Raw genomic sequence first — 26,898 nt, 5'->3', positions numbered from 1 at the left:
ATTTTTAAAGGAACATTTACTGTGTTCATGTAACGGAAAGAAATTTGAAACACACATGAAGAGCTTCCTTACCTTGCACTCATAGAGAACACATACGCCAGAAGAGGAGTAGACCGTATTTCTTTCTCCTTCAAAATAGGTTCGTCCATGAAATTGGCATACAGCTTTGGAGTAAAAAAGCATATATATTTTTTAAATGTTTCATTAAGAAAAATAGCTTACAGGTGTTCAGATCATTTTGCCACAATATTTCACATGTCCTTGTGACTTTTCAAGGTGTTTGAGTAACTGTAAACCTAAATTCAACCCAATATAAGGCACATGTAGGCTCAAGTTATTTTCATGCCCATTAAGTTCAGAGAGTAAAATAAGGTACAAAAAGGATAAGAGGCAATGGCAAGTCAGAATTAAACTCTGAAAAAGGAGTGCTGATAAGCAGACTCAAAGCTAATTACTTGCCTGTTGATGATGTCCCACTTCAGGGCACATTAAGCAGGTGCTCAAAGAGCTACAAATCAGGGGCAACACAAATATGAGAAAAGTTCATTTTTATATACCATTACAGAATTTTTTTTTTTTTTTTTTTGCAGCGGGCCTCTCACTGTTGTGGCCTCTCCCGTTGTGGAGCACAGGCTCCGGACGCGCAGGCTCAGCGGCCATGGCTCACGGGCCCAGCTGCTCCGCGGCATGTGGGATCGTCCCGGACCGGGGCATGAACCCATGTCCCCTGCATCGGCAGGCGGACTCTCAACCACTGCGCCACCAGGGAAGCCCCATTACAGAATTTTAAAACAGAAAATTAGAAAGAAACTATTTTAATTCCAGTACATACATGTAAACGTTATGTTTTATGGGTTAGTATCATTTTACTTGTAAGTACATGTGGGTTAAGGCACCCTATTTAAGATGTTAAAAGGTCTTAATCTGGGCCTGCCTTGCTTCCATCACAATTAAATAAAATTTTAAGATAGAACTTCAGACTCAGTGGTGAAAACATTTTTAATGAGTGAAGATGCATACAAAGTATCAAAGAATTTTTTTGAGACTTTCAAAATATTTACAATTCACAGCAAACATTTAGCCAATGGAAACTGCTTGCTTGTTTTGAAATGAATGTTTCACACTACCTATGTTGACTCATCACCTAAACAGAGACAGATTTACCCTAAAGCTAATTAAGCTTAACTTTCAGTATCCTTCTTGGGCTTAGCCCTCCATTCTAAGACTCTGAACCAACTTTTGTTTTCACAGATTTGCACTGTTTTCCTTTCAAAGGACACTCAATATTGTAGATGCTTTGGAGCTCCATAACATCTAGATCAACCCAAGCTAATCACTTCAGAAGACCAGAGGAAGCAGTCATCTGATAGGAAAAAAACTCAAGCAGTTTGTTAGCCCTATTTACTAAATCCAATTTTTAATTTTAACTACATGGATTTTACAAAAGGGGTGTGTATATTTCCTTTTAATTCCATTGTGTGAGTTAGAATAAAGTCCCTCTTCAGAATTTATATATCCCATTATCTTTAAAAGTATCACATTGCCTAAAAAAATTTATAACAAAGAAATTAGACATACTTCTATTAAATATTGAGTATATATATGGTTGTAGAAATATTCATATTTAAGCCAACTTTCATCTTTGCCCAAAAGTTAACTGATTATTTAAAAGCTGTACATTTAAATAATGGAAAGCATGCACATTTTAAAAATGCCATCCTTCAGCTGATCTCCTTACTCAGCTTTTATTAACAAATTTCACTACATAATATATATTACTGGCAAATTGATTTTAAAGTTTTGGAGGTTGTTGGAAGTGAATACAACTTACTTGCATAAATTATATTACTTAAAAGCTGGCTGAAGCTTGCTCACTCATGAATATTCAAACTGAAAATAGGGAGTTGTCAGTTGCATACTATCTATCACATATGAATTACAATAGCATGTGCATTTACTTAATGAACCTGATTGATTGTAAAATGTCTATATCCAACGTGTAATTTTTAAGATTGTGCTTTGTTTTTTCTTATGAGATTCAATAACCTCAAAGTACCAAGATCTGGCTTATGGCATGTTCAATTATACTTAAGTACCACATTTTATAAGATAAGGAGAATAAATAAAACCTTCTTCTATTCAGCACCTGCCAGTCAAAGGTTCCTAAGCCTATTATATTATACAACTCGGTAACTGCAGTCTATTCAAGTCCAGGGTTATGTTGAAGAAAAAAATATGATGTTCCAAGTCTTTCTTAGAGCAAAGGGAAAAGGAAACACTGTAAAACCACAAGGGTAAGTTCTTCTTATACGAAGTCTTATGATAATTTAATACTCATGCAGAGCAGATGGACCTTCTGCTCTAAACTCTTAATTCAAAAGACTCAAATAGGCAACTTGTGAGACAACAGGGCACCAAATGGAGCTTGGCAGAGCGAGAAGCACGAAACAAATGAGATCACAATTGCTTCATTTCCTTTCAATCGATCCGCACAAGCAGGGTGAATTTGGCTTAGAAAGAACCCAAAGTGAGTGATTTTTGTCTCATTTCTTTCTTGATCAGTTGCTGTGATTCTCCATAATTCTGAGGTTTACTCTAAATACCTAGTAATGCCATCAGGGTATGCCTTCCCTAGGTTCTTTAGGGGAAAAATGTTAAGAAACTCAGAAATATATACCTATATATATACATATATAGGTATATATTCCTAATCATTCCTAAAAACTACTACAAGGAATCTTGAAGATCCATAAGGATGGCTCTGGGACGTAGGAGTAGACTGCAGGAGTAAAAGTCGTTATTAATTTGTTGATACATTTAACAAATACGTACTGAGCTCCTGGTAACATGCCAGGTAGTCTGCTAGGTACTAGGATTCAAAGATGAAAGAGACATGTTTCTACCCCTCACTACTGAGTTGGGAAGACAGACTCGTACACAACTCAACTAACTATAATAAAAGCCAAGCTCAAGTGCTATAACTGAGAAATTCATAAGTGACAGGTAAACACAGGAGACAAAGTGGTAAACTGGGGGCGGGGGCGGGGGCACTGGATCAAAGGTGAGGAAACAAGGGCTGGAGAAGGACCCAGACTCTAGCAATAGCGACAAGTCATCATCACCCCAGGGATAAGGAACAGGGAGAGGAAATGGTTTTATTGGAGCCCACAGTGAGCCAGAGTTATGAAGGAGAGGCAGCCCAGTGGGAGTCGAAATCATGAGAGACACAGGTACCACCAGAAGCCCAGCCAGGTGCAGGGAAGGAGCAGGGGAGAAACACGGCCAACTCTCTCTTCTGGCCTTCTGATTTCCTGCCAGTGCATCTCATTGGCAAACCCTACCCAAAGCCAGCTGGCAAGGAGACCAGGGTGATACAGTCTGCAGAAGTCCAGCTCCTGGGGTACAGAGTAGGACAGAGAAAGACAGGTGGGGTGCGTGGGGTGTCCAGGGGAAAGAATAACCAACCCCCAGCACTGGTAGCTATCACAGTAATTCAATTTAGACCATGAAGAGAAATAGTTTACAAGGATAGGTTGCTTACAAGAGCATGAGAGAGTGGAACACAGTAAAAATAAATTTTAAAGAGGGAAAATTGAGACATTTAAAAAATACAGCTCTATTTAAAAAAAAAAACCCAGATAGCTTATCAAAATGAGATCCATAAGCAAGGAGAAGGCAAAATGAAGGAACTGGACAGATCAAGTGTTAAAACAGAGGAGAGGAAACAGATTAGGTGTTGCCTTGATTTTAACCAAGGCTAGCCCCTGTAGGTATCAGGGACAAAGCCTCAGGGATAATAATGATCACTGTGGCTACCACACTGACTGCAAGAAAGTCTCTAGAATTCCCTAACTGAACTGCACCTCCCTGCTTACCCTTCCCCAGCACAGTATAAGAAATCACTTCCTCAACAAAACAACAAAGGAATAATCATTTTGCTGTATTGATTTCTTCTTCAATTCAATTGCATTAACATGTTCATAGACAGAGGCTTCATTTCTTTCCCAGTTTTGGTGTGTGTGTGTGTGTGTGTGTGTGTGTGTGCGTGCTGCTGTGTGCATATATAGCAATAAGTTTCTTGTGACATAACTCTGGATTCCTATGTCCAAATCATTTACCAGCTTAAAGCAGAATTATGCCAACTAGGCTGCATTTTCAAAGATCTACGCTAAGTGATTTATTGAGTATATTACATGTACATATTCGAAGGTAATGAAGCCTCTAGGGGGAAGGGTATTAATTCATTGATACAGTCTTATCCCCTTGCAGACTAAGAAGCTAAGCCCCCATGCAGTCAGACTAACCCATAGCACTACTGCTACTCTTAAGTTATTAATATTAACCAATGTCAAAGGCATATTCACTGTGACTCTCATACACACACACACACACACACACACACACACACACACACACACACACAATACCATACACACACACCAGGGGGTACCATTCACATCATGTGAATTATTTCACTCAGAGCTGTCCAATGAACAGTCTATTAAGCCATAGGGAGAGAAATTAACTAGAACTTGGGGAAATTCAATAGGATGCTATAACAATTGGTATACATGTTTTACCAAGGTTATATTAAATATCACTAATCACATAGTTAATAGCACCATAATTATGAGAAAATCTGAAAAAGCAATTAATGTGCATTACTTTCACTTAATCTCTCCTCTATTTTAACAATTAACAAGAAATAAGAAGACAGGAAATGCAACAGATGCAAATTTGAGACTCTTCAGTTGTAAAAATGTGGAAAGGAACTTATAGAAGAGATTGAGAAATGGATAAGTGAAAGAAGCCAGTAAAACTCTAAAAGCTGTAAGTTACACATTAAAATCATGATTCATTGGTCATTAATGCAAAGATAGAAAATGCAGATCCCTCTAATGAGATCTAAATCAACTTCTGCAAACCTTTGTAGAAAGAATTATTCAAATCTATCGAACAATATTTTAGAATATAAAAGCAAATAGACATATATTTCACTTCTAAACATTTCCTCAGTGACTATATATTTAGATTCTTTTTATTACTGGATTGAAAATACATGAGTCTACACTAAATTTCCCTATTGGTATCATCACCTTTAAAAATGATACAACACAGAGGGCAGACAGCAGAGCAAGAAGAACTACAATCCTGCAGCCTGTGGAATGAAAACCACATTCACAGAAAGATAGAAAAGACGAAAAGGCAGAGAGCTATGTACCAGATGAAGGAATAAAATAAAACCTCAGAAAAACAACTAAATAAAGTGGAGATAGGCAACATTTCAGAAAAAGAATTCAGAATAATGATAGTGGAGATGATCCAAGACCTAAGAAAAAGAATGGAGACAAAAATCCAAAAGATGCAAGAAATGTTTAACAAAGACCTAGAAGAATTAAAGAACAAACAAACAGAGATGAACAACACAATAACTGAAATGAAAACTAAACTAGAAGGAATCAATAGCAGAATAACTGAGGCAGAAGAACGGGTAAGTGACCTGGAAGACAGAATGGTGGAATTCACTGCTGTGGAACAGAATAAAAAAAAAAAAGAATGAAAACAAATGAACACAGCCTAAGAGACCTCTGGGACAACATTAAATGCAACAACATTCGCATTATAGGGGTCCCAGAGGGAGAAGAGACAGAGAAAGGACCAGAGAAAATATTTGAAGAGATTATAGTGGCAAACTTCCCTAACATAGGAAAGGAAATAGCCACCCAAGTCCAGGAAGTGCAGAGAGTCCCATACAGGATAAACCGAAGGAGAAACATGCCGAGACACACAGTAATCAAATTGGCAAAAATTAAAGACAAAGAAAAATTATTGAAAGCAGCAAGGGAAAAACGACAAATAACATACAAGGGAACTCCCATAAGGTTAACAGCTGATTTCTCAGCAGAAATTCTACAAGCCAAAAGAGACTGGCATGATATATTTCAAGTGATGAAAGGGAAGAAGCTACAACCAAGATTACTGTACCTGGCAAGGATCTCATTCAGATTCGATAGAGAAATCAAAAGTTTTACAGATAAGCAAAAACTAAGAGAATTCCGCACCACCAAACCAGCTCTACAACAAATGCTAAAGGAACTTCTCTAAGTCTGAAACACAAAAGAAGAAAAGGACCTACAAAAACAAACCCAAAACAATTAAGAAAATGGTAATAGGAACATGCATATCGATAATTACCCTAAATGTGAATGTGTTAAATGCTCCAACCAAAAGACACAGGCTTGCTGAATGGATACAAAAAACAAGACCCATATATATGCTGTCTACAAGACCCCACCTCAGACCTAGGGACACATTCAAACTGAAAGTGAGGGGATGGAAAAATATATTCCATGCAAAAGGAAATCAAAAGAAAGCTGGAGTAGCAATTCTCATATCAGAAAAAATAGACTTTAAAATAAAGAATGTTACAAGAGACAAGGAAGGACACTACATAATGATCAAGGGATCAATCCAAGAAGAAGATATAACAATCATAAATATATATGCACCCAACATAGGAGCACCTCAATACATAAGGCAACTGCTAACAGCTACAAAAGAGGAAATGGACAGTGACACAATAATAGTGGGGGACTTTAATACCTCACTTAAACCAATGGAAAGATCATCCAATATGAAAATTAATAAGGAAACACAAGCTTTAAATGACACAATAGACCAGATATATTTAACTGATATTTATAGGACATTCCATCCAAAAACAGCAGATTACACTTTCTTCTCAAGGGTGCATGCAACATTCTCCAGGATAGATCACATCTTGGGTCACAAATCAAGCCTCAGTAAATTTAAGAAAATTGAAATCATATCATGCATCTTTGCTGATCACAACACTATGAGATTAGAAATGAATTAAAGGCAAATAAATGTAAAAAACACAAATACATGGAGGCTAAACACTACATTACTAAATAACCAAGAGATCACTGAAGAAATCAAAGAGGAAAACAAAAAATACCTAGAAACAAATGACAATGAAAACACGATGATCCATAACCTATGGGATGAAGCAAAAGCAGTTCTAAGAGGGAAGTTTAGAGCTATACAAGCCTACCTCAAAAAACAACAAAAATCTCAAATAAACAGTCTAACTATACACCTAAAGGAACTAGAGAAAGAAGAACAAACAAAACCCAAAGTTAGCAGAAGGAAAGAAATCATAAAGATCAGAGCAGACATAAATGAAATAGAAACAAAGAAAACAATACCAAAGATCAATAAAACTAAAAGCTGGTTCTTTGAGAAGATTAACAAAATTGGTAAACCATTAGTCAGACTCATCAAGAAAAAGAGGAAGAGGACTCAAATCAAGAAAATTAGAAATGAAAAAGAAGAAGTTACAACAGACACCACAGAAATACAAAGCATCCTAAGAGAGTACTACAAACAACTCTATGCCAATAAAATGGACAACCTGGAAGAAATGGACAAATTCTTAGAAAGGTATAACCTTCCAAGACTGAACCAGGAAGAAATAGAAAATATGAACAGACCAATCATAATAATGAAATTGAAACTGTGTTTAAGAGTCTTCCCACAAAGAAAAGTCCAGGACGAGATGGCTTCACAGGTGAATTCTATCAAACATTTAGAGAAGAGCTAACACCCATCTTTCTCAAACTCTTCCAAAAAACTGTGGAGGAAGGAACATTCCCAAACTCATTCTATGAGGCCACCATCAGCCTGATACCAAAACCAGACAAAGATACTACAAAAAAAGAAAATTACAGACCAATATCACTGATGATTATAGATGCAAAAATCCTCAACAAAATACTAGCAAACAGAATCCAACAACACATTAAAAGGATCATGCACCATGATCAAGTGGGATTTATCCCAGGGATGCAAGGAATCTTCAATTTATGCAAATTAATCAAGGTGATACACCATAATAACAAATTGAAGAAGGAAAACCATATGATCATCTCAATAGGTGCAGAAAAAGCTTTTTACAAAATGCAACACCCATTTATGATAAAAACTCTCCAGAAAATGGGCATAGAGGGAACCTACATCAACATGATAAAGGCCATGTATGACAAACCCACAGCAAACATCATTCTCAATGGTGAAAAACTGAAAGCATTTCCTCTAAGATCAGGAACAATACAAGGATGTCTATTCTCACCACTATTATTCAACATAGTTTTGGAATCAGAGAAGAACAAGAAATAAAAGGAATACATGGGCTTCCCTGGTGGCGCACTGGTTGAGAGTCCGCCTGCCGATGCAGGGGACACGGGTTCGTGCCCCAGTCCGGGAAGATCCCACATGCTGCGGAGTGGCTGGGCCCGTGAGCCATGGCCACTAAGCCTGCACGTCCGGAACCTGTGCTCCGCAACGGGAGAGTCCACAACACTGAGAGGCCTGCGTACCTCAAAAAAAAAAAAAAAAAAGGAATACATATTGGAAAAGAAGAGGTAAAACTGTCACTGTTTGCAGATGACATGATACTATACATAGAGAATCCTAAAGATGCCACCAGAAAACTACCAGAGCTAATCAATGAACTTGGTGAAGTTGCAGGATACAAAATTAATGCACAGAAATCTCTTGCATTCCTATAAACTAATGATGAAAAATCTGAAAGAGAAATTAAGGAAACACTCCTATTTACCATTGCAACAAAAAGAATAAAATATCTAGGAATAAACCTACCTAGGGAGGCAAAAAACCTGTATGCAGAAACTATAAGACACTGATGAAAGAAATTAAAGAAGATACAAACAGATGAAGAGATATATCATGTTCTTAGATTGGAAGAATCAATATTGTGAAAATGACTCTACTACCCAAAGCAATCTACAAATTCATTGCAATCCCTATCAAATTACCAATGGCATTTTTTACAGAACTAGAACAAAAAATCTTAAAATTTGTATGGATTCACCAAAGACCCCGAACAGTCAAAGCAGTCATGAGGGAAAAAAACGGAGCTGGAGGAATCAGACTCTCTGACTTCAGACTATACTATAAAGCTACAGTAATCAAGACAATATACTACTGGCACAGAAACAGAAACACAGACCAATGGAACAAGATAGAAAGCCCAGAGTTCAACCTGCACACCTATGGTCAACTTATCTATGACAAAGGAAGCAAGGATATACAATGGAGAAAAGACAGTCTCTTCAATACATGGTTCTGGGAAAACTGGACTCTACATGTAAAAGAATGAAATTAGAACACTCCCTAACACCATACACAAAAATAAACTCAAAATGGATTAAAGACCTAAATGTAAGACCAGACACTATAAAACTCTTAGAGGAAAACATAGGAAGAACACTCTATGACATAAATCACAGCAAGATCTTTTTTGATCCACCTCCTAGAGTAATGGAATTAAAAACAAAAATAAACAAATGGGACCTAATGAAACTTCAAAGCTTTTGCACAGCAAAGGAAACCATAAACAAGATGAAAAGACAATGGGAGAAAATATTTGCAAACGAATCAATGGACAAAGGATTAATCTCTAAAATATATAAACAACTCATGCAGCTCAATATTAAAAAAAAAACAACCCAATCAGAAAATGAGCAGAAGACCTAAATAGACATTTCTCCAAGAAGACATACAGATGGCCAAGAAGCACATGAAAAGTTGCTCAACATCACTAATAATTAGAGAAATGTAAATCAAAACTACAGTGAGGTATCACCTCACACCAGTTAGAATGGGCATCATCAGAAAATCTACAAACAACAAATGCTGGAGAGGGTGTGGAGAAAAGGGAACCCTCTTGCACTGTTGGTGGGAATGCAAACTGATACAGCCACTGTGGAGCACAGTATGGAGGTTCCTTAAGAAACTAAAAATAGAATTACCATATGATCTGGCAATCCCACTACTGGGCATATATGCCAACCATAACTGAAACAGACACATGAACCCCAATGTTCACTGCAGCACTATTTACAATAGCCAGGTCATGGAAGCAACGTAAATGCTCATCAACAGACGAATGGATAAAGAAGATATGGTACATATATACAATGGAATATTACTCAGCCATAAAAAGGATCGAAATTGGGTCATTTGTTGAGACGTGGATCGCTCTAGAGACTGTCATACAGAGTGAAGTACGTCAGAAAGAGAAAAACAAATATTGTATATTAACACATATATGTGGAACCTAGAAAAATGGTACAGATGAACTGGTTTGCAGAGCAGAAATAGAGACACAGATGTAGAGAACAAACGTATGGACACCAAGGGGGGAAAGCTGCGGGGCTGGGGGTGGGGGGTGTGATGAATTTGGCGATTGGGATTGACATGTATACACTGATGTGGATAAAACTGATGAGTAGTAAGAACCTGCTGTATAAAAAAAATAAAATTAAAAAAATTTTTTAAAAGTTAAATGAAATAAATTCATTTTAAAATAATAATAATGCATTTTGGAAAAAATAAAAATGATACAACACAAAATTAAAGGTTATAGATACCAAGAAGAAAAACAGTATAATTCACTTAGTGAGAAATGGGATTTATAATTTCTTTAAAATTCTCTTTGAAAACACCAGGGATCAGTGATCTTTAAATTGTTTAAGCTGTCTGTTAAGGGCAGAGTTGCATAAAGTAGTGGCTTTTACAAGATGTTCTTTCTAATCTTGATTTCCACTGGGAGGGCTCTTAAAAACCCCACGTACAATGGCAATTATTTCATTCTGAGTCAACATGATACTTATTTGTTCGTTATATACAAATCAAAACTGTTGGATGAGGGGCTTCCTGGTGGCGCAGTGGTTGAGAGTCCGCCTGCCGATGCAGGGGACAGGGGTTCGTGCCCCGGTCCGGGAGGATCCCACATGTCGCGGAGCGGCTAGGCCCGTGAGCCATGGCCGCTGAGCCTGCACTCCACAACGGGAGAGGCCACGACAGTGAGAGGCCCGCGTACCACAAAAAAAAAAAAAAAAAAGAAAAGAAAACTGTTGGATGAGAAAATATCTCATTAACTGTAATTATGTATATTTTTATTATAGCTTTTAAAAAAGAATGCACAATAATTGTATTCATGAAACAGGCTAAGATTCTGTGGAGTCAAACAAAAAAATCTGAAAGTGTTTCAATATTCTTAAAAGACTCCAATCAGCCATGCTGCATTTATCCAGCCCACAATCTTGTTTGAAATCTGGACTCACTTGGAGTCAATTCTTAACAATATGGTTGTAATAAAAGTTTTGAGCACTAAGTGCTATAAATTAATTTTCCCTCTTTCTACAATGCTTAAATTTCTATTAGAGCACTGAACCCATTTTTCCTTTCCTCTAGTTAGTTGCACGTTTTTTTTTATCTTTCCTACATGAGATGGGGGCAGTGTCTTAATTTGTCTTTGGATCTTGTACTCAGCACCCAGCACTGGCCGTAAATAATAAATTTTAAAGGTTTGTTGAATTTTTTTTTGGTAAGTTCTCTTCTAGCTTCCTATTTGATGAAAAGCCTGAAAACAAGAAAATTGGCCTCTCTGATCTTCATGTGTCCCTTTATATTTGGCCCTATCCTTTGATTTTGCCTCTTATAATAAAGGTCCTATAAATTGGGTCTCACAGAAATATTCTGCCTTTTCTGTTAAATGGCAGCTTATTCTCCACTGAAGTAGAACTGGAGCACTTGAAATGGGAGCAGATCTATCAGTTACTGAAAAATAGCTGGCTACTGTCAAAGCAGTATGAATAATACAAGACAACACATACAACGGAAGTCTGCTTGGACAATTTGATGACAAAACCTTCTCCTTTCTCTACATAAAGCCAGTTTTTATGAGTCAATGCTGTTTAAATGATCAAAATTTCAGTGTTTAAATAATTCACAAATTCATTAATTATACATGATTGCTTCCTTTAACTAAATCTCATTAATTGTTTGGGAATTTAGTTGTTTGCAAAACTAATATCAGAGTTTAGGAAATGAGAGCATGAGAGTAGATGCACAAACCTCCTTTCTCATCCTATATATATCATGTCCTTGCACTTCTAAAGGACCAAAGAGTGCTTCTCCTAGGGGGCCTTAATTTAGGTCAGTGGCCTATTCTTCCAAAACGAGGACAGGCCCTGAAACACCATAAATCTAGCAGTAGTGAGGGGTTAGGAGGCAAAGGAGGATAAAAATAACTTCCAGAATACAACAAAAGCATAAATCCTAACACCCTATCCAGATCAGCCTTTGGTTAGAAGGGTAGATACTGGGAAAGCAAGAATTGGATATTTAGAAGATCATAGCAAGAAGGCCAAGTCTATAGATGGAAGGAGGAATTCAGTACTTTTGGCCCTAATTTGATTCTACCTATTTAAATTGTAACTAAGATAGATCCTGAAATTCTTTTCATTTAGCTACCTTTCTACCACTGGCCCCTATTCTTGATCCTACCTCATATACCATAGGATGGATTCTTTTAAAAAAGACAATGTAATCAATTCATTTAGTCTCCTGGGGATAAGAAAAATAAATTTAATGAGTGAAGGTAAAGATTTGGAGAAAAACATAATATTCATGTCAATACACGAACACATTTAAAGTGACAACATGAACATACATGAGGTGACAGCTTTTACAAAGATAACATAATATATAATATAATATGGAAACTGCCACACACTGCTAGTTCAAAGCCAGAACTAGAACTCCTCTGAAAAAAAAACTTCTGCGTACATTTTCTTACCACTAAGAATCCAGTGACCTCAGTCAAAATTTAAATGCCTGATCTTTAGTTTAACTTTGAGGAGTGTATTTCCAAAATGACTGGCACCTTTTAGACATATGCTGTTTCATTATTATATTGACAAAGATACTGAAAATTTTGTGAATTGTAAATCATGATCCTTTTCATTATAAACCACACACTAGTGCTCAACTAAGAGATTACAAGTAAAGCCCCTGAAAGAGTGATTGTGCAATTTTAAAATAGCATCTGTGTACAGGCAAAACAAAGAACGTATGGTAGGGGGTGGGGCCTGGGGAAGGTAGCTGTCTTAGGAGGACATATTTTAAATGTAGTTGTCTGAGTGGTATATTAATAACGCCTTCTATTATGCAAAGCGTATGAGCCAAGGGAAGAGAAGAAGCCAAAGGTTAAGGGGAGCCAGCTCCGTGTAGAATAAGACATGCAGACGGGCAGCACACTGAGGAGGGAGGAGAGAGCAGAGGAAGCAACGGAGGAAAAAAAAATTATAAAGCATAAATTGAGATGGAGCAGGAGAAAGGAAAGCAGAAAGCAACGAAAGTTTAAACAAAAGGAAACTTGCAACAAGAGTGGCAACACCTGGTGGAAATAAGAAGCATTTATGATAACCTCCTGTCCACCAGGCACTGTCCTAGGAAGGCGCCTTCCTGCCTTCAAGGAGCATTCAGTCTAGTGTGGGAAACAGAGAAGCACACGTACGAGGAAATCCACACAACTCAGAGGAAGAAAAACGTCTTACGAGAGTGAACTGGAAATGCTTTCCAGCAGAGGGGTATTTGAAAATGACCACTGAAGGAGAATCGCTTTAATGTGATTTAAATCAGAGACAGAGTACTCACAATACAGTCAGAGACCAGAATAGAATAATAATCATAATAGACTTCGGACCCAGATCCTAAAGAACATCTCATCAGGATACCTTTATAAGCTGGAATTCATTTATGATCAGTTGATTTTATAACCAATTTATATACTCCCAATCTACTGGGCCAACAGTTCTCAACTGTGGATGCATAGTAAAATCACTTGAAGAACATTTAAAACTCTATGCCCAGCTGCATAATAATAAGAATCTCAGAGGGTAGGACTTGGGCTTCTTTATTTTTTAACACTGCCCACGTATACAGCTAAGCTTGAAAACTATATTTCTATGCAGAGGAAAAAAGAACTAGGAAAAGAGAACATTAGAATTAACATTTAAATAAGGACAGTCACATAGATATTCAGTAGAAGACTCTTTATTCCATGTTATCTGGACAGGTATTTGGTCCATAGTTTGAAAAAAACCAGTTAAAGTGAGAAATCATAGACAACAATAAATATGTACCCTAAACATTTTAATTAAAAACACATCCTCACACATTCAACGTTTTGAAGTAGAACACTTTTCTTCAGTATGGATTCTCTGACTGTGCTTCATCGTAATCTTGATTATATAAATAAAATTTAAAATGTGTTGCTCGTAATTTCTAAGTTTTTGTTTGTTTGTTTTAAGGGAAACAAGATAGATACTCACGAAGCAATCTATAGAGAGATCATTCTTATCCTATGTTTTCTTTCACGTTTTACAACTGTCTTACTGACACCTAGTTCAAGAGGATGTTTTTTAGCAGTATGAGTTTATCATCTTTTCCCAAAGCACTCAACTTTGATTAAAAGAAATTTTATTTCTTTTCACATTCATATTTCATTGGCTTGCATATTATGTTATGAATATGTATTTATAGCATTTCAATAGTATTAGAATTACAGTACAAATACAATTGCCATAAACAGGTTTGGGAACAAACATCTACCTCTTGGTTAGCATGCAAATCTAACTTATGTTGTGTACAGGTTTAGCCTCAAGTTCAGCTGATACTTTTTTTTTAACAGCGCCAATGGAATCACAGAGGAGTGTTTCTCTGATCACTTGGAGATCTTATTTAAATGAAGATCCTCGTTAGGTAGATCTGGAATGGGGCCTGAGATTCTGCATGTCTCACCAGCTCCCCAGTGATACTGATGCTGCCAGTCCAGTGATCACATTTTGGGTAACAAAGTTGTAGACCATTGATTATTAACCCAGCTTGCACATAAGAATCACCCAGGGAGTTTGCTGAAACTACCAATTTGTGGCACCCAGACCAATTAAATCAGAATCTCCAGGGGAGGGGCCTGGGCATGAGTATTTTGTAAGAGCGTTCAGGTGATTCCAGTGTATGGCCCGTGTTGAGAATCACCTGTGTAGATTAATCCATCTAGTCAATTCAGTGATCTTTTAGTATACATCTCCATCCTGGATAATATCAGAGAGTAACTGATAGGATGTTACTAAAAGAATCTGGCCAAAATTATTTTAGTCTTATGCTGTAGTTAAGGACAACATCATAAACCTAAAGTTCTATTTCCAGTGGCATCTTAACTTCTAAATCATTTTCTTATGTTTATAACTACAAAAAAGTAATAGGAGTAATGGAAGTGGAAGACAAGGGAGAGGGTGAAGGAGAGGGAGGGGATGCCAGGGAGAGACAGAGAAAGAGGGAGAATTCATACACCCTGTAAGACTAAAGATTAAGCCTCATTAAATACAGCTGTACTTGTATTTTGGGACAAAATATTTGTTAAAATACATCACTTTTTCCTATTTTCAGGCAATTTTCCCCCTTAGGGGGCCAATTAAGCAAAATTTTCTACAGCTATGCTAAATTAAACATTGAGGTTAAAATGTTAAACACATTAAGCCTGGAAATTAAGAATTAAATTACCCCCAAATTTAACACTTCTCATAATAATACGTCAAAATGTGATCACATTCCCCCAAAGCCTCTGGAATTAAGAAGTGAAAGGGCTTCCCACAATTTTTTATGCCTTTGAAGACACTATCACATGTATTGCTGCATTTCTCCTCATCTCCATTTATTAAGAAGAAAATTATGGAAATGTTCATTCTCATCCTCTCGATAAATACTTCTTGAATGGCCACTATACACCACACACTGTGCTCAGCACTTGGGGACACAGACGTGAACAGAAAGAATGAACTTTGCCCTCATAGAATCTGCAATATAGAGGAGGATTCAAAGACAACTAACCAGGCAGATATGCAATAACTGAAGGTTAACACTGAGTAAAGAAAACAAACAAGAATCAGGCACTGAATAACTAGGAGGGTATTTTAGATTTGATCAGGGAATACCACTTTGGATTGATCAGGGAATACCTGTCTGAGGAGATGAAATTTTAGCTGAGACTGAAGGCTTAGAGGACCTAATGTGGGAAAAACGACAGGAAAAATATTCCAGGCAGAGGGGGAAATTAGCTCGGCTTATTTGAGAAACAATGAGTTCCAGCACAGAATTTTTTACTTACCTATTGTTACTGATTTCTAGCTTATTTGCATGTGGTCAGATAGTATACCCTATATAATTTAATTCTTTGAAATTTGTTGAGATGAGCTTCATCATCCAGTACATAATCAATATTTGTGAATGTTCCATAGGTGCTTAAAGGAACACATAAAGTGCACTTTGGGAGAGTAATGGTCTATATAGGTTCTTTAGGTGTGGATTGTTAATCACATTCAAGTGCTCTGTATTCTTAATGATTTTTTTGTGTGCTTGTATTCTGTCAATTCCTGCAACTTCATTCTGACTGTGAATTCATCTATTGCTCCATGTAGTTCTGTCAATTTTGTTTCATATATATTGAGGCTATATTATTAGGTGTATACAAATTTAAATTGCTATGTCTTATGTATGGAATCTAAAAAAAAAAATGGTTATGAAGAACCTAGGGGCAGGACAGGAATAAAGACGCAGACATAGAGAATGGACTTGAGGATACGGGGAGGGGGAAGGGTAAGCTGGGACGAAGTGAGGGAGTAGCATGGACTTATATATACTACCAAATGTAAAATAGATAGCTAGTGGGAAGCAGCCACATAGCACAGGGAGATCAGCTCAGTGCTTGTGACCACCTAAAGGGGTGGGATAGGGAGGGTGGGAGGGAGATGCAAGAGGGAGGAGATATGGGGATATATGTATATGTATAGATTATTCACTCTTTTATAAAGCAGAAACTAACACACCATTGTAAAGCAATTATACTCCAATAAAGATGTTCAAAAATTTTTTAATTAAAAAAATTGTTATGTCTTCCCTGTGATTTGAAATGTTATCATTATGAAGTAACTGGTAATACCTTTTGCCTTAATGTCTACATTGTCTGATATTAATTGGGAGAAACTAGCTTTCCTTTCCATGGGTTTTTACTATTCTTTCACTTTAAAATTTTCTGTATCCTTATGTTTTAGATGTGCATCTTTTAAACAGTAGAGTTGGATTTCATTAATTCAGTTTCAAAATATTTATTTTTTAAATGGGATCATTTACATTTAATGTAATTAATTTTAAAATCTACTATCTTGTGTTTTTTCCCTCTGCCTATGCTGTTTCTTTTTCTCCCTGTTTTATAACTTATTTTCTATTGTTTTTTTTAATCTATTTTCCCTTACACTCAATAACACATTTTAACACATTTTACTCCCTGCTATACTATAATGTTATTGTTGTATTTTAAAATTAATTCTATATATTCTTAAATAAAATCTTATGAGAATGATGATAATTGTCTTATTCTATCAATATTCATTTAGGTTTACTCACATGAACTTCATTTTTTCAGTTTTTATATTTCTGAAACATTTTTACTTCATCTATGAAATTATTCTTATTAAAAACAGAATTCCAGTCAGGAACTCTTTTCCTTCTGTATATTTTTTTTTTTTTAAACATCTTTATTGGGGTATAATTGCTTTACAATGGTGTATTAGTTTCTGCTTTACAACAAAGTGAATCAGCTATACATATGTTCCCATATGTCTTCCCTCTTGCGTCTCCCTCCCTCCCACTCTCCCCATCCCACCCCTCCAGGCCGTCACAAAGCACCGAGCTAATATCCCTGTGCCTTGCGGCTGCTTCCCCCCAGCTATCTACCTTACTACGTTTGTTAGTGTGTATATGTCCATGACTCTCTCTCGCCCTGTCAAAACTCACCCTTCCCCCTCCCCATATCCTCAAGTCTGTTCTCCAGTAGGTCTGCGTCTTTATTCCTGTTTTACCCCTAGGTTCTTCATGACATTTTTTTTCCCCTTAAATTCTCCTTCTGTATATTGAAGATACCATTTCACTCCCTTTTGGCTTCACCTGTTGTTATTGAGAAGTCAGTGGACACAATTTGGAAGGAGAATAAAGTTAGAGGACTGACTCTACCAACTTCACTACTTACTATTAAGCTACAGTAATCAAGAGAATGTGATACCGGCAGAAAGAATAGACAAATAGATCAATGGAACAGAATAGAGAGCCCAGAAATACACTCCCCATAAATCTAGTCACCTGATCTTTGAAAAAGAAGCAAAGGAAATGCAATGAATCAAAGGCAGTCTCTTCAACAAATTCTGCTGGAACAACTGGATGTGCAAAAAAATAAATCTCGATCCATCACAAAAATTAATTCAAAATGGATCATAGAACTAAACGTAAAACACAAAACTATAAAACTCCTAGAAAATAACAGAGGAGAAAACCTAGATGACCTTGGGTATGGTGATGCCTTTTTAGATACAACACCAAAGGCAAGGTTCATGAAAGAAATGATTGATAGCTAGACTTCATTAAAATTTAAAACTTCTGCTCTGCAAAAGACAATGTCAAGAGAATCAGAAGATAAGCCACGGATTGGGAGAAAATATTTGCAAAAGATACATCTTTTTTTATTTTTTATTTATTTTTTTTTTTTGCGGTACGCGGGCCTCTCACTGTTATGGCCTCTCCTGTTGCAGAGCATAGGCTCCGGACGCGCAGGCTCAGCGGCCATGGCTCACGGGCCTAGCCACTCCGCGGCATGTGGGATCCTCCCGGACCGGGGCACAAACCCGTGTCCCCTGCATACGCAGGCGGACTCTCCACCACTGTGTCACCAGGGAAGCCCAAAAGATACATCTTGATAAAGGACTGTTATCCAAAATATACAAAAAACTCAACAACAAGAAAACAATCCGATTTAAAAATGGACCAAAGACCCTAACAGACACTTTGCCAAAGAAGATTCTCAGGTGTCAAATAAACATCTGAAAAGATGCTCCACATCATATGTCATGAGGGACATTCAAATTAAAACAATGAGATACCACTACACACCTATTAGAATGGCCAAGATCCAGAGCACTGATAATACCAAATGCTGGAGAGGATGCAGAACAACAGGAACTCTCGTATATTGCTCATAGGAATGAAAAATGTTACAGCCACTTTGGAAGACAGTGCAGCAGTTTCTTATAAAACTAAACAAACTCTTACTATGGGATCCAGTAACTGCTCTCCTTGATATTTATCCAAAGTAGTTGAAAACTAATGTCCACACAAAAACCTGCACACAGATGAATGTTGCAGCTTTATTCAAAACGTCCAGAACTTGAAAGCAACCAAGATGTCCTTCCATAAGTGAACGGATAAATAAACTGTGGTACAGCCAGACAATGAAATATTATTGTGGTAAATTGAAATGAGCTGTAAAACTATGAAAAGACATAGAAGAACCTTAAATGCCTATTACTAAGTGAAAGGAGCCATCTGAAAGGCTACATACTGTATGATTCCAAATATATGACATTCTGGAAAAAACAAAACTAAGGAGACAATAAAAAGATCAGTGGTTGCCATCAGCTTGGGGAAGAGGGATGAATAGGCAGAGCACAGAAGATTTTTAGGGCAGTGAAAATACTCTGTATGATATCATAATAACAGATATATGTCATTACACATTTATCCAAACCCATAGAATGTATAAGCCAAGAGTAAACCCTAAGATAAATTATGGACTTTGGGTGATTATGATGTTCAGTTGGTTCAGCCTTGGTAACAAATGTACCATTCTGGTGAGAGATGTTGATAATGGGGGAAGCTATGCATATGTGGGGTGACAGAGTATATGAGAAATCTCTGTATCTTCCTCTCAATTTGGTTGTGAACATAAAATTCCTCTAAAAAAGTCAGTGTGATCAGTCTATTCATTACTGCTTTGAAAGTAATATTGTTATTGACTCCTTTTTAGAATTTTTCTTTGTCTTCAATTTTCTGAAGTTTCACCAAATTGTGTCTAGATGAGGATTTACATTTATTTATCTTTTATGGGATTCACTGGGGTATTTGAATCTGTAGATTGGTGTCTTTTATCAATTCCAGAAAATCCTCAGCCATCTCCCCTCCCTTCTCCTTTTGGGACTCAGAGGAAACGTATATTAAACATTCTCTTGCATCTTCCCTGTCTTCTTCCTTCTCTTTAGTATATTCCATCTTTAAAAAAAAAATCTTTGTTCTGACCTCTGGATAATTTCTTATGACCTATTTTTTAGTTCTTTAATTCTCTATGTATCTCTGTCTACTCTGCTATTAAGTCCATCTGTTGAGGTTGTACTTTTTCCCAGTTATTGTATTTTTCATTTCTAGAGTTTGTTTCTTTTTTTCAAATTAGTTGTTTTCCTGTTCCCTGAAAATAAATCCAGACTTACCTTGTTATTTCTTTGAACATATGAGCATGCTTGTATTACATTAAATGTTGGTTAATTCTAATCTGACCTCTCTGCAGTCTGTTTCTGTTGTTTCTGCCAGTTCTCATTCTCAGTGTTTTGTTCCCATAGGTGTCTAGTAGTACTTGAAAAAAATGTCTAAGAATAACTTGAAGTCTAAGATGAAGGCAGATTGCTCCAGAAAGGAGGTTCATTTTCTTTCACCAAGTGCATTATAAACGACTTTAAACTAAACCCAAGGCCTGAGGCCCCCTGAACAACCAAGATGACTGCAACTCAGGCTTCATGTCCTGAAGGTGCAGTCTTTAGGATGCCAGCTTATTGTGATGAGGGTATCCTGTGTACTCCCACCTTATACATCTATTGGGTTTTTATTTCTGTCCCCTTTGTCTCATAAGGCTATAGGAAGGAAAACTCAATATAAATAAATATCAAGATTAGAATTTCTTTGGTCAAAATAGCTTGTAGTGGTCCTGAGGGTTGACTCAGTGTTGACAAACTATGGCCCACAGGTCAAATACATCTGCCATTCATTTTTTTTCCCAGTATCGTCATTTTTCATTATTTTTTAAATTGAAGTATAGTTGATATACAACATTACATAAGTTATAAGTGTACAATATTGTACAGCCTGGGAGCTAATACTAGTTTTCACATCTTTAAATGGCTGGGGGAAAAAAAAGAAGAATATTTTATGACGTGAAAATTATATGAAATTCAAGTTTCAACGTCAATAAGCATGGTTGTACTGGAATATAGCCATGCTGGTTCATTTACATGTTGTTTATATGTAGAGACAGAGTTTAGTAGCTGCAAAAGAGAACTTGTGACCTGCAAAACAGAAATACTTACTGCCTGGTCCTTTACAGAAAACAATTTTCCATCCTCTATTCCACCCAAATTGTTATTCTAGGCCAAACATGGTAATCCAATTGCCTTTGCTAATGATAAGTTGAGTTATGAGATGTGACACAATTCTGTCCAATGAGAAATGGGGAAACCTGTGAGGAGACTTCTGGGAAAGATTTTCTTGCTGTTAAGAATGTTATACAGATACAGACCAGCTGATGTTTCCTTTATTTCTCTGGATGCACTTTGTCTGGATGTAACGCCTGGAATTGATATAATCACCTTGCTATGATCTTAAAGATCAAGCCAATACACAAAGGAGGGCAGAAAAAAGAAGCAAAGAGAAACAGAGGTGAGACCGTGGCATACCCTTCCCTAAGTTGCCCTGTCTGTGAAGTGCTTTTTGCATGATACGATAAATTTTCTCTTTTATTTTTAGTCCACTTGCATCAGAGTTTTCTGTAACTTGCATTCAAAGACATAAAAAGCTAAACCCAAAACTGTATGGCACGGTATTGGACTGTGAACAAGTGAAAAAAAGAAAACTTGCTACAGCATTTAGTATAGGAAAGGACATCTATACAGTTTAAAATGCAAGATAAAAAGCTAAGAAATAGAGCCTAGGATGGGGTATGGTGTGAGGTTTAACAAAGGGGCAAAACGAGGAAAAAAAAAGGTGTGTGTATATATATATAGATAGATAGATAGATAGATAGATAGATAGAATATATAAATTCTAATGAATGTGAACTAAATATTCTTTAGTTTTGGACTTGGTTTCTTCTGTATCAGTTACCAGTTGACATGCAGGTAACCTCTTTGCTGTACCAAGAAAAGGTCTAAAATTCACATATGCCCATTTTTCAGCATGTGGTCTTTGAATTTCAGATAGAGGTAAGATACAGTAAACATAGCATACTAGGAGGGCAGCATGTGTCATGGCAATAGCATATGGACAAGAGATAAAAACTCTGACCCAGGACCAATATGGACAATCCATGTGGTCACATAGTAATAAAAATGATAGTAGCAATAATAGCTAACACTTTTTGGAGCATGTTATATACCAGATAATGTTTCAAAGTTCTCTCTCTCTCACTGTATACATATATATAATATTATATTATAATATATATATATTATGTATATGTGTGTGTATATATATATGTATCTCAACTCTAACTCTACCAGTAAATCCGCTTGACTAACCAAGGTCACTCACATGGCAATTAGCAATGTCAAGATTTGAAACCAGGTGGTCTTGCTCCAAAGTCCAGGCTTTTAATCACTATGTTACACCATCCTTTGTCTGACTCTCAATTTTCTCATCTATAAAATGAGGATTCTTCATCAGAGCAGCAATCTACTCTATAAAATGTGGGCTGAGCAAATTAACCAGCACTTAGTGACAGCAGAAGATTAGAAGTCACAAAAGCGTTTTTCAGAAATTTCAAACTGATGGACACATTTGTCAATATTGTCATCTTAGAATACAAATAACATTAACATTCATACAGGCTAACAGATAATATGTAAATAAAAGTGTTCCTTTATACTTCTTTGTGTCTTAAATGTAGTCAACAACAACAAAAAAAACCAGCTGTTTCACAGTACATACGCTTTCATAAATCATCGGTAAGAGTATTATTTGCTCTATCCCTTAATCTCTATAGACAAAGAATCACTCCTTAGGGCTTCCCTGGTGGCGCAGTGGTTGGGAGTCCGCCTGCCGATGCAGGGGATGCGGGTTCGTGCCCCGGTCCGGGAAGATCCCACATGCCACGGAGTGTCTGGGCCCGTGAGCCATGGCCGCTGAGCCTGCGCGTCCAGAGCCTGTGCTCCGCAACGGGATAGGCCGCAGCAGTGAGAGGCCCGCGTACCGCAAAAAAAAAAAAAAAAAAAGAATCACTCCTTATTTTGCATTTCCTCATCATCCTATGTTTTATAGAAATAATTAAATCTTACCAAGTGTATTCAACAGACTTTTTCTCTTAATACTTAAAATACTCAATATTACTCATGCCAAGGAACCAAACATAAATACATCAGTATTGTTATTATTATCCTCACTATACCTATAATGTGGCTTGAAAGGGATCATATAATAGACTGAACATTGACAAATACTTAGTTTCCACGGCACTATAATTAAATAGAGCATACTTCGTTTACTGAATAGGATTGGAAACATCCAGCAGCTTTGGCTTACACAAACCAAATTCTTCAAATTTGGACCATGTGAAAGCAATGAAAAGGTCTATCCATTTAGCGAATTAAAAACAGTCAGAATTTAAGATCAGCTTTCCAAATTAAGTATTCAAGCAATAAAATCAAATGCCAAAGAGCAAATATTAAAGACTACCAAAGAGAGAGGAAGAGACCAAAAAGAAAACAAAAGCAAAAAGCAATTAAAGTTAATATTACTCCACTTTATAGGATTTGTATTATGGTAAATTTGCACACACATAAATAATTTAGAGACTGTGAGAGGCAAAATGGTTCTGACAGAAGCAGAGATCTCAGCATTAACTTAATATCACTCATGCCACATCAACCTTGCATGACGAAACCAGTCCTCTAAACAAAAAGACGACTCCAAAAGGACTGACTGATATTTTGCTAGCATTGACAAGGGTTTAAATCAAAGATTAACAGGTAATGAACCTCCTGAAGCTCCCTGTGACTTTAGTTCAGTCTCTCCCAACAGATTTAGCTAAAGGCAAACTGCAAAAGAAATTTCCCTGGAGGATTCAGGATAGAAGGAGCTACTATAAAGGTGAGAAGATGAGTAATGCATTATAAGCTCTTTTAAAAAATTATTTATTACACATATTTAATATTTTTCAATGCTATCTCAATTTCCCTCTCTATCTCCTTGCTCTTTTTCTCAAGTATACTGACATATGGAGAAAAAAGAATATACATTTTTGTCATCGTCCTACTATACTTCCTGATTCTATTTTAATACACTTTCGGCCACTTTTCTTTCCTTCTGGCTTTCCCCAGCTAGGACATATGTAGCCCACATCAAAAATTACTGCAGCGCTGAACATTTCCATCCCTTAGAGAAGAAACTACTTAGTCACCTCTTTAGAAAACAGAGTAAGAAGAATTTATGGCATCTGAGGATTATTGCATGTATTTCCAAGATGCCATTATGCTTAGCTAACGAGAGAGGTGATGGATGCCTCATAGGAATAGAAAAGGAGAGGGGAATGGCGAGGGCATTCTTAGAACAACTGCAGATTGTGGCTGGAGAAGAGGAGAGGTGATGCCATCATTCAGAATGTAGTTATGCAGAAAGGCAAACTGATGCCGGAGCCAAGAAACGGCCATAGCAGAAGCAGCACTCTCTCGCACATTGTCACTTGGTGAGTATACATGGCACTGAAATGGCGGGACCGATTCTCAAGCAACAACATTATCACCACAAAAGGCGCACAGAAAGTACGTGAACCATGAAAACCAGCCTAGGAAACTGGAGAAAAGTAGAAATTACAGAGGGGATTCCAAGTACATATATCCACCTCTATGCAATGTGCATTGCAAGAAAAGACCTCTCCTCCACAGGGGGGTGGAACTAGAAAGGTGTCCTTTTTCAAAGGGAAAGAAAGTCATTCAAAGGAGATTATTTTTTTCCTTTTTTACATTTTTTCAAAAACAAAACAGAGTTAACAAGTGCATATTGCTAAACATCAACTGAAAAGGGCAGGTATGTTTCTTTACAGCCTGCAGAGCAGACGGTGTTCAGAGAAGCCCGTAATTGCCTAGCAGAGCTAAATAGATAGGAAGGGAAATTCTATTAAAATTTTACGTTAGGACAAATTATTTTGAGGCTTTTATGAGAAGGTAGATATTTCCTAATACATTTATGCTAGAGGGTTCACTGACAGGAAACAAGAAGTTTTAGAGGGGTTATAAGCTTGCGTTCTTTTATGTGACTATATTGTATAATGCAAGCAAAATCAAGCAACTCGAAAAATCCATTTATTCTATTAACAGTTCTGGATTACCAAGGCTAAACATCACTAACAGAAAATAGAGTAATCAGAAACTTGCATTACTAGAAAATTCACTGCATTCAGGTGAATACTACCCATGGAAAAGCCTCCTCATTCTTTTCTCAGGTGCCCCTCTCCCAGGCGCCATGATAACAGCCAAAGCAACATGGCTGACTAAAGCGTTCAGGCAAGCCTACTTCTTTCTATTATGTTTCTATACATCCAGGCTTGGATAAATCACACACATCCAGAGAGCTCAGGCTAGATAACAAGCACTAAAATATTTTAAATGGAAAAATGAAGATTAACAGGTTATGAATGCAGTTAATCAGATGAATTAATTGGAATTCTGCATTTCTAAAAGTGATCCAATATCAAAAGAAAATTATAATAAGAGTAATTACAAAAGCAGAGTGGACAATATTTGAGTTATCTTTAAAATACTACTAACAGGAGGAAAAATAAAAATCATGACTTGGCAACAGCCTTTCACTCCTGAAGTTAGAGAACAGAAACAAGGCTCCCAAAAGGGCCTCGCAGAGCAGATTAAATGACCACAGAATTTCATAAAGAACTCACTGAATGCTTAAGAAGGCTTCTGTGTAGGTCAAAGAGGACCAGTCAGAAAATTGAGGTCATTAAGGCATGAGAGACAGGGAAATAGAAAATAAAATACAATTACAAAGTAAGTGAAAAGGAGAAGGAAGGAATAGCAAAGGTATTATTACTGTTTTGGTTTCAGATGAATCATGTTTTCTTAAATACATTCAAAGACAAACTTAGATTTTTTTTCCATTCAAGTATATTTTATTCTTTATATTCTATTTTAGATAGAGATCCTAATGGTCTCAAGGGGGTGGCTCAGGTGCTGGGAACAGCTGAGCCTCTGAGATAACTATATTTCACATATATCTCATTGAAAATGTGAAGCACATTTTATCTTCCTTTTAAAAATAATCATTAAAATTAACTATTAGCTACACATATTTAATTTTAATTTTGTTTTCAAGAAACAAATCTGTGAAAGGTAAAACCAGAAACTATTGGTAAGATTCAATACCTACTTCTATGGCCAAGACTTCATTTCATATTTTTCCTACATTTACTTTTGACTCCCTGATTCCAAAGCTACATACATTAATAAAAACATTATTACTTCAACTTTTAAGCAAGTCTTCCTTAATTTGCTGAAATTTATGGGCAAAATAATGAGGCCATCAAAATTTTCAATATATGAACTTGTAATTTTACTATAAAACTACAAAATTACATTATTCTGAGCTTCAATTAATTATCTAAGCCTGCAATTTGAACATTTTTGTAAAAAGGTAATACCACCATTTTGCTTTACATACATTTCTATAAAACACTGACTACTCTACGATCGTCTAAAGTTATAAAATTAGTACAGGAGCTACTACAGTTAGAAAGCAGTACAGAAAAGACCAAGAACTTAGCTTTATCGACATCATTAATACCTCATACCTAGTTTCTTTCATCTCATAAAGTTACTTCATATACATTATGTAAAATAATCACCCACTATTGATTAGTTATCATAACAGCACCATTTAATACGGGTTTATTTTGTTCCAGCAGTATAGTTGACGTACAGTGTCTCATTTAAGCTCACAACAAACATAGAAATAAATAAACAAATTAAACTTAAATGACTTAACCAGGTTCACAATGTTTATACATGCCAGAGGCTGGACTGTAATCCAGCTCTGACTTCAGCTGCAGTTAATGACAACCCCACTATAGCTTTT

General features: G+C 36.5%; 1 protein-coding gene across 3 annotated transcripts in view; it reads right to left on the bottom strand.

Moving 5' to 3' along the window:
* Positions 1–26,898, bottom strand: part of NELL2 (neural EGFL like 2) — a 402,299-nt gene that overhangs the window by 241,472 nt on the left and 133,929 nt on the right. For all 3 annotated transcript variants that reach the window (XM_032646188.1, XM_032646187.1, XM_032646186.1), the window contains one exon: positions 73–164. In XM_032646188.1, the coding sequence (XP_032502079.1) occupies positions 73–164 (92 nt within the window). The remainder of the gene's footprint in view (positions 1–72; positions 165–26,898) is intronic.

Source organism: Phocoena sinus, chromosome 10, assembly GCF_008692025.1.
Source record: "Phocoena sinus isolate mPhoSin1 chromosome 10, mPhoSin1.pri, whole genome shotgun sequence".
NCBI lineage: Eukaryota > Metazoa > Chordata > Mammalia > Artiodactyla > Phocoenidae > Phocoena > Phocoena sinus.
This window is presented reverse-complemented; position numbering and strand designations above follow the sequence as displayed.